Genomic DNA, 13,205 nt, shown 5'->3' with positions numbered 1-13,205 from the left:
TTTTCTCTCTCTCTCTATCTCTCTCTTCTCTCTAAATTGCCTCCCGGTATAACATTAGAACTTTTCCTTTCTTCGTGCGCATTTTTCCTTTCGGTTGTGCGGTAGTAGTGAATAAAAAAGTGCAATTTAGTAGCCGGAAAAGTTGTAAAAAATTACTTAAAAGTGTTGGAAACTGTGCGGAAAACTCGTAAGTGGGGAAAGTCTGCGTAGATGGTCGTGGAAAACTATCACACCGGCTAAAAACGATCGAAAAGTGTATGGGATTTTACCTCGTGCTGCAATTTTCACACATTTATAGTATTGAGTTCAGTCTCGATCTTCGCAGTGTTGTCTTCTTAGGTGGTGATCGTGATCGACACCTCGGTGGAAGTGTGATCGATGGAAGAGAGTGTTCGTGCAGTTGGGGTTGTGTGGGAATGTTTTGGTTTTTCCTTCAGATGTATATATTTACTTACGCTGTCAGTTTTGTATCGTAGGTTGCCAACGTTTCTCGGTGTATGCTTTTGTCTGATGGAGATTTTGCGTGGGTATGCTAAAATTTCGACAAATTGACGTTTGAATCTTTGTTTACAAAAGCAGATACGTCCCTTTGAAAAAGTAACCGATTTCTTGTAATTCTCTTATCAAGAGCAAATTTTCATTACGTCGAATGTAACAAAGGTAAACAAAGTCGAGCTATCAGTGTCAATCGATTCTCCTGCTATTACACTATATAGGGTAAATGATGGCTTCGGCAGCCATCAACTGTTTTCGGCAACGACAATTTAAACTTTAATTTCGATGTATTTTCTCACTAAAACACTTCGCAGAATGTATTTAAACGATTCCTTAGTCTTTCAACTTCCATCCTAATACATTTTTACGACTGAGCAAACCTGTTATGACAGGTGTTTCTGCAAAAGAAACATAAGCACATCAAAATACGGCTGATTTCGAGTTGCCGATAATAGAACAGCTGGTTTACACGCAGTTTGAACGGAAAGGTTGCCGAAGTAAAAGAGGCTGCCGACAATAGTCACACTCACCTGAGAAGTTTGGAGCGCCTTAATAACGTTTTCAAACCGTTTTGGACAGTTTTGTTGGTTGGAATGGATAGAGTAGCTAGCAGCAGATGAATGTAAACAAACAGACACGTCATATGTGTGCGTGACACTGAGAAAATGCTAATAGAAGTGCGGAAGCTGCTTAGATTGACGAGAATACGTAAATTCCCCTACTGTCCGAATATAGGATCAAACCCCATTTTTAAATTTATTTACCAGTCAAATTACTTTTCGACGTAATCACCCACCTTCCGATCAAAATAGTTTTCGATGTTACTTAAGTCACCCAATTTCTATGGAGATGCCGTTTGACTTAAGTAACAGCGCTGAGAAACCCGTGAAAAGTGTACGTTCGTCGTTTCGCTTTCTCATTATTAAAGTGAATAAATCGAACTGTTTGTTGCTAAGATGATTTCGGTGGTCCTAAAATGATGAATGGGCTGCACGTAAGGAGACGTAATTGATAATTCTCCCGAATATCCTGGTAAATACACTTTGACTTAAGTAACAATAGGGGCCACCAAACGACGTATAATAACTTTTGACTCAAAAAACCAGTATTTTTTAGCATGAAAGCTAGCGATTTGCATTTGTATGATTAAAACCCTGCTAAATATGTTAAACATTGCTATCTCTATGAGATTATATGTGTTAACTTGAAAATAGGAATAACTTTTCGGTCATCAAAACAAAACCTTATTTTTCTCGGATTGGTGCGAATGTTACTTACGACATAATGAGAATTTGCTCTTGTTATGGTGGTAAGCTCCAACCGGTATTATCCTCGCATGATTCAAGTATATCAAGCAGTGCTGATAGCGGGTCACTTTTTAGTGACTTTGTCACTTTTTTGAAGGTGGTCACTAAAAAGTCCCTATTTTCGACAAAAAGTCACTAAAGTCACTATTTTCGCCATTCCCGCTTGCATTGCAATGTAAAATTTGTTAAAAAATAAATAAAAATTGTAACAGTGCTACACTATGCTTAGTTCTTAGTTGGAAGTTCATTAAACTAACTTACGAAAAAGTACGCAGAAGAAACCAAGACGATGCATCATCAAAGCACACTTTTATTTGAGATTTCGCACCTTGTAGGAGTCCAAATTCAGCTGTAAAATTAAATAATCAGTGTGACCGGAAAATCGGGATAACTGGAAAATGCCGGAAATTCGATGTCACCGGAATAAACTCGTGAACTTCGATGCTAAATAGAAAAAAAGGTGCTTCTTCCTCTCTTTAAAAAATCTCAAGACCCTTGGATACAGTTACTTTAAAGAACTATTAAAAGAACTCTCGATGAACATTTCAAATGGTCCTATCTGCTTTGATCGATTCTCTTCATCGACTTTCTCTTTTCATAATCACTGCTATGCAAACAGATTTCGCGCTAATTCTACCATATAGTTTGATAAAGGAGGTTCTTATCTATCGTCCAAAACGTCAAATACAACAGGGAAAGGTTTTGCAGCTAAGTTATTAACGAAAGAGAAAGTCGATGAAGAGAATCGATCAAAGCAGATAGGACCATTTGAAATGTTCATCGAGAACTCTTAACCAAAGCAGTTTTGAACAGATTTTAGAATAGATTCTAGAGATATGTAATACCATGGTACTTCGGACAGTAATTTTTCAGGTGAAAATTTCATAGTTGTGAGTTGAATACCAAGGAAAGGAGCAAAATTCAACGGTAATTCCAACATATATTCAATTAGAATTTTAAGAATACTTCCAACGGCTTTCTTAGAAAATCCTTAGAAAATTCTGAGCTAAATTTCAAGTGGATTTCGAAGAGTATTCTAAGGATATTTTGGTTTTATTTTTTTCAGATAATTCAAACGAGAATCCCAGCAGCATTGTCATTGGCCACATCTTGCTGGACCTTATTAATGAATCATTATAAACTAGACATGTGCCACAAATTTGGAAGGAATCCTTAGTGGTCCCTATTCAAAAAGTTGCTGGAACGATTAAAGCCGAAGAGTTTCGTCCCATCAACATTTTTCACACATTAGAGAAAGTTTTAGAACTTGTTGTTAAAGGCCAGCTGTTGGAGTATTTAAATAGTAATAGTTTGTTGATACCAGAACAATCGGGATATCGGGAAGGTCATTCTTGTGAAACCGCGTTGAATTTGGTATTAGCGAAGTGGAAAAATAACTTGGAGTGTAAAGATACGATTGTTGCTGTTTTTTTTCGGATCTTAAACGCGCTTTTGAAACAATTTCTAGGCCCTTATTGTTAAGATCAATCAAGCGCTTTGGAATTACGAGTACTGCATATAAATGGTTTGAAAGCTAATTGTCTCACAGAACTCAGCGGACTGTTTTTAATGATTCTGCTTCCAGTCCCGTGGGGAATAACCTTGGAGTGCCCCAGGGATGTGTATTAGGGCCCCTGTTATTTATTATGTATATTAATTACTTGTTTTACGATTTTGCGATATTAATCTTTTCGCAGATGATACTGTGTTATTCAATACAGCTAAGGATTTATATGATGCCATTTTACACTTGAATGAAGATTTGCGTTCTCTAAGTAGATGGTTGAAGTATAAGCAGTTGAAATTGAATACAAGTAAAACTAAATTTATGGAAATTTCGCGGAAACGAGTAAATGAGAACGTCTCTGTTGTTATTGATGATGAGACTTTTTATCGCGTTCGGGAGATTAAATATCTTGGCGTGATTATTGATGACACACTTAAGTTCAACTCTCACATTGACAATCTCATCAAGAAAATTGCCAAGAAGAATGGAATTCTATGTCCACTGAAAAACGATTTAACTATTGCCAGTCAAATACAGCTATACAAATCAATCATCTCTCCTCATCTAGACTTTTGCCCTTCCTTTTTATTTCTGGCCAATGCAACACAAATATCGAGATTACAGCGCATGCAGAATAAAATAATGCGTTTGGTTTTGAGATGTAATCGATTTTGTTTGCTAACCTGGTTGAAATGTCATATTTAATAATCTTAAACATAAATCGTCCAGCTCAAACCTTTGTAGGGGTAAGAGATGGGACCATCATCATCATCATTATCAGCATTTCGAAGAATTTTTGGGATTTCCTAGCAGAACTAAAAAAAATATTCCTAAGATAATTCCATGGGAATTTCTGCATAATATTAAGTAAATGCTGAGGAGAAATCCAAGTGAATTTTCAGGAGAATTCTTCAGGCAATTCCTAGCAAAAAATTTTAATAATGTAATGAGCATTGCAGAGTGAATTAAAATAGTTCTCTAAAGATGTTGTAAATTTTTTTAAAATCATATTTTTTTCCTTTACACTAGTCAATAATACCTATCAGAATTTCTAGCTCAATTTAAAATGTTTCCATTATACATTTGGGTTGTATTTTCGAAAAATGCGTGAAATTAGGATCATAGGTTAGTGAAACTATGGTACTTTATTGTAGAAACATTCGGAAAAACCTGTCCCAAGACGACCTAATGACTTATTCAGCCTTGTTCGGTCCAGTAGATGTTCGGCACATGAATAGCAACTCCTGTTGTAGAAGAATTCTGTTTTTTTTAGTAATTCAAGAATTAGATCTGCGTAACTATGTTATTTAATATTTTAAAACGCTATCTCGACGTTTTATTCCTCACTTCGTAAATAGTTCTAATAATTAGGTAATGTCTTCTTATTAGGTAACCAAGCAAACGCGGAGCACCTTCGTGATGCAAGTTCGCAGATCGCATAAAGATTATCATAGTTCATATCTAAAACGCGTGACGTGTTAGAGAATAGATTTACTCTAGACTTTAATTCAGGAGACCATAATCATTTCAAATATGGTAAAATATCTCTGTTATTGGACGTCGTGTTACACAGTGTTGTTAGTTTTTAATCTAGTTGTGCAAGATTTTGCAATATAAACTTTTGACGAATTCGTACAGATAGAAAATCGATGCCTACATTTTTTTGGGTGACTGACAAATCAATTTGCATAATTCTATTTCTGAAAGTTTTCTGATAATGTTAGTCACATTTTGGTAACTTTTTAAAATGATTTTGGTCACTTTTTATAATGATTTTAGTCACTAATTCACTATTTTTATTGCTTAACACTGCTATCAGCCCTGATCAAGCTACTTTGACGTCGACATCAGGAAAGAAAAACTTCAAAGCGGAAAATTTTCCTGATGAAAACAAATCACTGACACAATCACACTTTAGCAATCTCTAGAGTACACTCAAACAATTTGTCACAAATTTCACTGGAAAAAATACGTATCCTTCTGATATTAAAAATAATCTGTAATACACATGACGCTAATAACATTAATTACAAATCATATTAAACGCAATGTGATAAACTTTGAAGCTTAGATGAAATATAGATAAATTTCAAGTGATATTTATATGTATAACATAAATTCACTTAGATTCTACATGAATTTATAGTGTGGAAATTTATAAGTGGTGATGGCACAAACAAAATCTAACATGGCGTCCGAATGGTGCATTGCTGACGAGTTGCTGCTGAATTTGAAAATTCCATTGGAATTATTAAATTATCTATCAAGTAAGTTGTAATTTATTAGTAATATGCTTTATTTTAAAGGTAATATCTACAAAACAGATATGGAGATTGAAATGTTTGATAGCATCCCGGTTGCATTGACAATAAGTTTTATTTCCGTGAAAAAATACCTTAAATATATAAGGCATAAGATATAGATATATGAACTAATATGTATTCTAATAAACAATAAAATAAATAACCGGATATCTTTGACATAAAATCTGCTTTCCAGCGTACGGCTTAGAAAAAAATAATTTTATAACACCTAAAAACAATCCCCCCTATTCTGCGAGTCACGTGACTCTCTCTCACCGGTGAGGTGACAATTGTCACCTCGTGTGAGGTGACTCTCCATGCAAATCAAATGGAGAGTCACCTCACACGAGGTGACTATTGTCACCTCACCGGTGAGAGAGAGTCACGTGACTCGCAGAATAAGGGGGAATGTGTATATTACGAAGAAATTTACTAAAATTCAAATGGAAATATAATAAAATTCACTGATAAAGTACCATAAAATCTATGTTGCTTGCTAGTGGGTTGGGCTGAGATCTTTTTGCTCTGAGTAATTTTCAATTAGATATTACATGAAAATAAAGTGAAAGTTACTTCAAAAGGCCTTCAAAAATTTTGAAGCGGTCTTCATATGAAAAATGTAAAATTTTCTTGAAAAACTAGATGGAAAAAAATCTATGTTGCTTGCTAGTGGGTTGGGCTGAGATTTTTTTGCTCTGAGTAATTTTCAATGAGATATTACATGAAAATTAAGTGAAAGTTACTTCAAAAGGCCTTCAAAAATTTTGAAGCGGTCTTCATATGAAAAATGTAAAATTTTCTTGAAAAACTAGAATCTATCTATGTATGTTCATGTAACATCTAAGTGAAAAAAATTCCGAGTGTAGACAAACTGACTCTGTTGCGTGTGGAAGTATTGTTATCGAAACTAGAGGAAACTTTCACAACCCAGGTGAAGTCATCCGAGGTGTAAACAAAAACCAAAAAAAAAATTCCCATTGATCGACAACAGTGTTGCAAGCTTTACTCTGCGTAACTCTTCTATCATCAACTCTAGTAATATTAGGTTATATTATCTATAGTCGCTATACTCTTAGTCTGACGGATAGAATCTCGGGAACCGATTAAGCTGTCAAGTAGCGGAACCAATCGAGCAGATGACGACCAACAACAGAAAAGAGCACATCAGCTATTGCGCACAAAACTTCGGAAACCCTTTTCTAAATGACTCAAGGCTCGCCTACGCAAACTAATAACATCGTTGGGTTGGTGAAAGTTTCCCCTATCCGATGATGCTGGTAATTTGCGTTCGATTGGCGAGGAAAGAACAATCAACGTTTTGTTTATTGGGTTCTTTAATTTTGAAAAATATATCGGTTTTTATATATCATCTGAAAGAGCTTCGTTTTCATCTCGAATTTTAAATCAAGATTTAAAGCAAAATAATAACTTCACTGTTTGACACTAAACTGACAAACTGACAGCTCGCTCCCATACAAAGTGACACCGAGGGGCGCTAATAAGGTGATTTGTAATCGTACCTATTTAAAATAGTTCCAGTGTACCAAAATTGATGAAATTTTGGGTTTGGGTTTCATTTTTTCATTTTAGGGTAATTGATTCTGGTTGGACCTATCGAAAAACTGATGATGGTTGGACCTATTTTTTCAATCGCTAGTTTAGTCAATCTTCGCTATTTTTTTTTTTTCAAAGACCACTTTACTATCATAAAAAAAACTCTTTTTCTTCAATTTGCATGGGTGTTTTATAGAAAAAAACTTCAAAACAATTGAGTTTCAATGTGTTTTCAAAACAGTTCACTTTTCATGCATTTGCTCGTCATCATGCCTTACTTTCAAACATACAAAAAAGGAATATTTTTTACATTTATTTTTATTTTCATGCAGTAAAATACTGCTTTAAGGTGTAAACAACACGTTAGTACGCCATTTATCCATTGGTTTCACTAAAATGTTTGAATAATTGACGAAATTCGAATAGATAAATATGATCATGGTTGGACCTACGCATGATGATGGTTGGACCTATGTGGTTTGTTTACATCCTTCATGTGCAGCTGATTTGAAATTCGATTTTATGTTGTCCGAGTGTTCAGTTTCTTCAATTGGAAAAAAAGTAGAAAGGTCTGTGCCTAGGGGCACAAACGGAAGCTTGACGTAGGACCGCTAGTGGACGGAATACATGTGTAGAGCATTAAGTTCTTTTAATTGATTAAATCAGGCATAACATTTGATAACGGCACAAAAGCATTTGTAAACAAACATTCTAAGGCCCTTTACACGCGAAGTAAAGTACGCTTACGCAAACCAATACCACTTTCGGAAAGGTGATAGTTGCCCCTATGCGATGATGTTGTTGGTGCCGTTATCAAATGTTATGCCTGAAATATCTATTATCTAAACTCTTTCCGTTTTTGAATTGTAGGCGATTAATCGAAATTAGTTACAAATCATTACGAAATTATTTACCCTGCACTGGAGGAACCTGGAATCGAACTTGAGACGACCTGATTGGCAAACCTTGACACTACCAACTGTGCTACGCCAACACTTTGAACATATGTGAACAAATCAACATTCCCTTCTACAGCAAAATCGCTGAGTAGAGGCTTTATAATAGTGCACATGAATCACTTTTCTCGACTAGTTATAAAAGAGCAGAGTAAAAGCTGTAAAACTGCACACGTCTAAAAATAAACCTAGTTGACTGTGAAAATGCTTCCGAAGTTGCTCAAACAAAGTTTATAAGCTGAGTACAGGTTGTTTAGTTGATGAAAAAGCACTTTTGATGTTTATGTTATTCAGCAAGAGTGGTTGGTTGCGTAGAAGCCATCAAATGAGTAACATGTTCACTTTGTAAGCTTTGTTTTACAGCTACAAGTTGAAAGTTGATTAGTGTGTGTATAGAAGTGACATAAGCGTTTATTGGCTGATGCTATTCAGTGCGACTGACAAATTGAATAATGGTTGTGAGAAAGTTGAGTAAACGCTCTCCAAAACTATTTTGCTAGCTTTTGCTTGTAGCTGTATCTGCAGCTTCTTTTCAGCTACTTTACAGTACAACGCTGGAAAAGTTGTCTTACAAAGCTGAAAATGTTAGTTGTGTAGTTCCCTTTTTTGTTCTTGACGACAAACGACGCCTTTTCTTATTGTTCCTCAAAAATGTCCATGTTAATACGCCTAGTGGATCTTTTGACAACTGGGATTTGTCCTCCGATTTCCAGCAGCATAGTCTGCTACCGAATTCTTCGTCTGCTGTTTTCCATGTCACCTGTGTACCAATTCCTGGCGTAGCCTACATAAATTGCAGATTCCTTCTCTCGCAAAGTATTTATCATCGTGGGTGATCCATCGTTGAGCAAAACATACTTCGAATCCTCGATGTTCTCGTGCGAAATTCTTTCTGGACTACACGTTGGGGCTCCAGCTAACATGATGCGCATTCAAGTCAGCTCCTATTATGGTTTCTCCATCTAACCGCTCAAAAACACGAAAAGGTCCTCTAGATCTTGCCTAACGTTCGATTCAGTTGCAGGGGCCAGGTATACTGAGATCAAGTTTATCGGGTCCAATCCTCCTTTTACCTTGATTCCTACTGCTTATACGGACCCTACATTTGGTATGTCTATTTCCTGGAACTCCAAATCTCTATGCCCCAAAATTCCTACGCCCCCGTAGCCTTGGGGTCTTCTTTTTGATACAAAGTTGATTCTGATTCTGTGGTTGTTCTATATGTTTGTTGATTCTTGTTTCCTTGTGATCCCGTCAGTGCTTCGCTGTACGTACGTCTCCCATTACGAATGACAACTTTCGATTTATTTTCCCGCCTTTTCGCAATTGCTCCTGTTCTCTTTCCTATACGAAGTCCTTCAAATCACTAGCGTCGAAATTCAACGGAACGTTGTCCACAAAGCATATCGTTTCCTTGCTCCTGTTTGGCAGGAAGGACTTCAGGTTCTTATGCTCCAGATCCAACCTTGACAATTTTGGATAGTCCTTTCTGCTAGTCAACTCAATCTTGTACTTGAATTTTCTGATCTTCGTTATCTCCTTGAAGCTTTTGAATGCTGCGTCGAATAAAATCCGACCGACCTCCGCTGGGTGTTTTGCCATTTCTTTTTCAAAATCAATGGGCTCCAGATACGCTACGACCGCTAACTCCACCACCACTGCATTGGGTCCCTGTTGGGACGCTTTCCGTGTTCCGGGATTGCCACCCGAAGTACTCCCCTTTCTGACGATTTTGGTTGGTATTTGTGACCGTGTGATAGGTTCTCCTTGCCTGTTGCTTGATGTCTGACTCATGACTTAAATCTATCTTTTTTTTATTTTTCTCTCTTCACTTATGAACTAATTTATATTTTTGATATTTTGCTGTTTCTTTATACTATTCCACTTTTTCCTCTTCTTTTCGCATATGTACAAATCACTTTCTTCTCTTAGTCCCAGCTCTATAGGTAAAACCAAAACGGCTTCCCAAGTAGTCACGTCCAATCACTCTTCTTCGACTTGGATGACGAGATATTAATCGCAAGATTTCACACTCAAATTCACGAAATTCTTGACTTTTTCCACACCGAACGCAAGCCACGGACGATGCGCACCGATTTTGCGTATAATTATTCCCGTAGGATGTAATTTTTCAACCAATTTTCCACGATTTCTCCGTCTAGCGAACGATACTACGCGGACTTTTTCTTTTTTTTTGTTCCGCATTTAGGTTTTAATTTGACCCGAATATCTGGAAACACTGACACTCACGTGCTTTCGGCACTGTAAACGACACTCCCGCACCCAAACAAAGTTGCGTCAAATTTTCAGCGTATCCATCAGTGGCAGCAGCTTCGAAAGCGTAAAACAAAAGGAAAACGTTTTGTTGTGCTTGTTGTTTGTCCAGCCGGAGTTTTGACCGGGTGTTTTTTCCCATTCTCTGCATCACCACCCCCCATTCATAAAGGCATTTTCCGAGCAAGACGAAGAAAAAAGAGAAAACTATCTCACCCCAGGCAAAAAAAACAGACGCGTTGGTTGTCTACTTGTGGGCCATCATTATTCGCATCGCATCAGTATTCGCAGTAGAAGGTATTTTAGATCAGTGTGATAGTTTTTCCAGACGACGACGACAGTGGCAAATATTCTCGATATCGATTTAATAAAGCGTTGAGAGACATTGCATTTGTACTCCATTTTTATCTTTGGGAGATTTGTGATTGTGTGAAATTGAATATTTTTGGTATCGGACTAGCAGCAAGATGGAAGCAACCAATAATGGAGAACGGCATCCGGCCGAGTTGAAGAAGCAGATGCGGGAGGATAAACAGCGAGAGGCCAAGATTCAGGACCAGGTATGAGCCTTAATGCGATAAAATTATTAAAATAGATTGATATCGTTCTTCCATTGCAGTTGAATAAACAGCTGAATGGCTTATCGTTGGAGGAAAAGTTTAATCTGGTTCACAAGCGGCTGGTGGAGGCAGAGAAGGAGAACAAACGTCTGGTGCAGCTTCATAAGCAGTATGAGCGCAGTATGGAGGCGAGCAAGAAGGAACGCGAAAACATGATTCTTGAGCACAGCAAGGTGGCCAACACCAAAAGCAAACTGGAACAGCTCTGCCGGGAGCTGCAGAAGCAAAACCGGATGATCAAGGACGAAAGCTTTGCCAAAATTAAGGAAGAAGAGGAAAAGCGTAAGGAAACGCAGGCAAAGTTTCAGAAGTCGCTGAACGAAATTCAGGCCGTTATGAACGAGAACAACGAAAAGAACCAACAATTGAAGGACGACAATACGGAGATGGCCAAGAAGTAGTTTCTTTATCTTGTTGAACCTCTGCAAATATTCATCGTGATTTTCTTTTCACAGGTTCAAATTTATCCTAGAGCAGTACGAGCTGAGGGACCAACAGATGGACAAGATGAACAAACAGATGGATCTAGTGACACAACTTAACGAAGCCAAGCTAGCCAAGGCGAATATGGAAACAGCTGCAGAGAAGGAGAAATTCCTAGCGTAACTATTCTGCCTTAATCCAAGCCTTAATCGATGCTCGTTTCTCAAAGACCTGTACCTTATTTTATAGAGAAAAGGAAATCATCATCACCGAACTGACCAAGGTGAGAAAACAACTGAAGGATTTGCAAATGGTGGAAGTCCATCTGCGCGAACAAGTCAACATGTACTCGGATAAGTACGGTGAATTCCAGGATTCACTCAAAAAGAGTCAAAACATTTTCGTGGGATACAAAGGCGACATGGAAAAGGTAATACATTGTTTTTTTTTATTCAAGAGCTTGTTACCTACATTTTTTGCATTGCAGATGTCCAAAAAGATCAGAGCCTTGGAAAAGGAAACTACCATCTGGAAGACCAAGTGGGAAAGGAGCAACGCTGGCCTAATAGATCTCATGTCCGAGAAGCAGGTCCGCGATGAGCACATCATGAAAACAGCTCGCCAGCTGTTCCAGCTGCAAAAACTCTGCCGAACTCTGCAAAACGAGCGATCGGCTTATTTCAAAGCCTTGGAGGAAAACAAAGTTGAAATTCCCACAATTGTTGAAGTTCCTTGCCAAATGCCCGAACCGGAAACATTCCTCCCCGTTCCGATGAAGAAGGAAGAAGACCGCTTAGAAATTATGACTAAGAGTTGTTCGGCGCTCAAAGAAAACCTGGCCGCTTTGCAGGGACAGTTGATTGCGATTCAGGATGCCGAAGCGAACGCAGAGGTCACTACTGGCGAAACCTCGACTGCTGCCGCTGCTACCACCAGCAATGGACAGACACAACAGCAAGGCAAAAAGGGCAAGAAGGACAAAAAGGGAAAGGGTGGACAAACAACTGCAAAGGTTCCGGAGCCAGAAGCCAAACCGGAGGCCAAGGTAGTTGAGAGCAGCAGTTCCGAGAACAAAGTGGTCGTTCCAACCGTTGAAGCCACGACACCGGTTGCATTGGAAGAGGAAACGAAGACTGTGGCAACTGCTGACGCGGTTGTTCCAGTAGAAGAAATCAAACTGGTAATTGTGGAGGAGGAGAAACCCCCCGTCGTCGTCGTCGATGCCGTTGAATCGTCAGAGTTGAAAGAGCAAGAACAGCCTATGGAAGAAGTACAACAAACGGAAACAGTTACCACCGCTACGTAGACAATCGTCCTGGAAACAGGTAGACGTTTATAATACCTTCATGTGTTTCGAATAATTTAAATTGTGTTTCGTTAGTCTCGTTACTAAATTTGTATCATATCAATGAGACACATTTTTTCAGTACTTCGCTCTCATGTAACTTTTACGTTGATATAACAATCAAAGACCTGTCTGGTTTCCAAATATTTATTTATTAGTGTCCCTGACGCATACAATAAAGATACAATAATGAAAAAGTTTCGAATCATGTCGGGAACTTAAATATCACTGCCATTCGGCTATAGTTCAAAATGCACTACTTTGCTCGATTGGAACAACTTTTTGCAGTTTTGTGGTGCCAGTCGTCCATACTTTTACTAGAGCGTTTTACATTCGGCTACCACCATGAACGATTGGGAACAATTAATAGATCTATTGTCGAGCCCGGCTGCATCTGTACCCCTTAGAGCAAGGTTTTTTT

The 13,205-nt window shown here is 37.9% G+C and overlaps 1 protein-coding gene across 1 annotated transcript; it reads left to right on the top strand.

Annotated features, from left to right (window-relative positions):
- Positions 1-66: 66 nt before the first annotated feature.
- LOC135709046 (alpha-taxilin) lies at positions 67-12,981 on the top strand. The gene is made up of 6 exons (XM_065231233.1): positions 67-187; positions 10,814-10,956; positions 11,016-11,413; positions 11,472-11,618; positions 11,689-11,869; positions 11,927-12,981. The coding sequence occupies exons 2-6, from the start codon at positions 10,864-10,866 to the stop codon at positions 12,743-12,745; spliced, it is 1,638 nt and encodes a 545-aa protein (XP_065087305.1). The 5' UTR covers positions 67-187; positions 10,814-10,863; the 3' UTR covers positions 12,746-12,981.
- Positions 12,982-13,205: the final 224 nt, after the last annotated feature.

This window comes from Ochlerotatus camptorhynchus, unplaced genomic scaffold (assembly GCF_037179485.1).
Source record: "Ochlerotatus camptorhynchus isolate MF236.1 unplaced genomic scaffold, CSIRO-AGI_Acam_v1.1 ptg000349l, whole genome shotgun sequence".
In the NCBI taxonomy this organism is placed as follows: domain Eukaryota; kingdom Metazoa; phylum Arthropoda; class Insecta; order Diptera; family Culicidae; genus Ochlerotatus; species Ochlerotatus camptorhynchus.
This window is presented reverse-complemented; position numbering and strand designations above follow the sequence as displayed.

Excerpts from the sequence above, each read along its gene's own strand:
- LOC135709046 (XM_065231233.1), top strand. The coding sequence starts at position 10,864 with ATGGAAGCAACCAATAATGGAGAACGGCATCCGGCCGAGTTGAAGAAG. Across the intron at positions 11,619-11,688 it reads GAGAAGGAGAAATTCCTAGC|AGAAAAGGAAATCATCATCA; the intron begins GTAACTATTCTG and ends CTTATTTTATAG. Across the intron at positions 11,870-11,926 it reads ACAAAGGCGACATGGAAAAG|ATGTCCAAAAAGATCAGAGC; the intron begins GTAATACATTGT and ends TTTGCATTGCAG.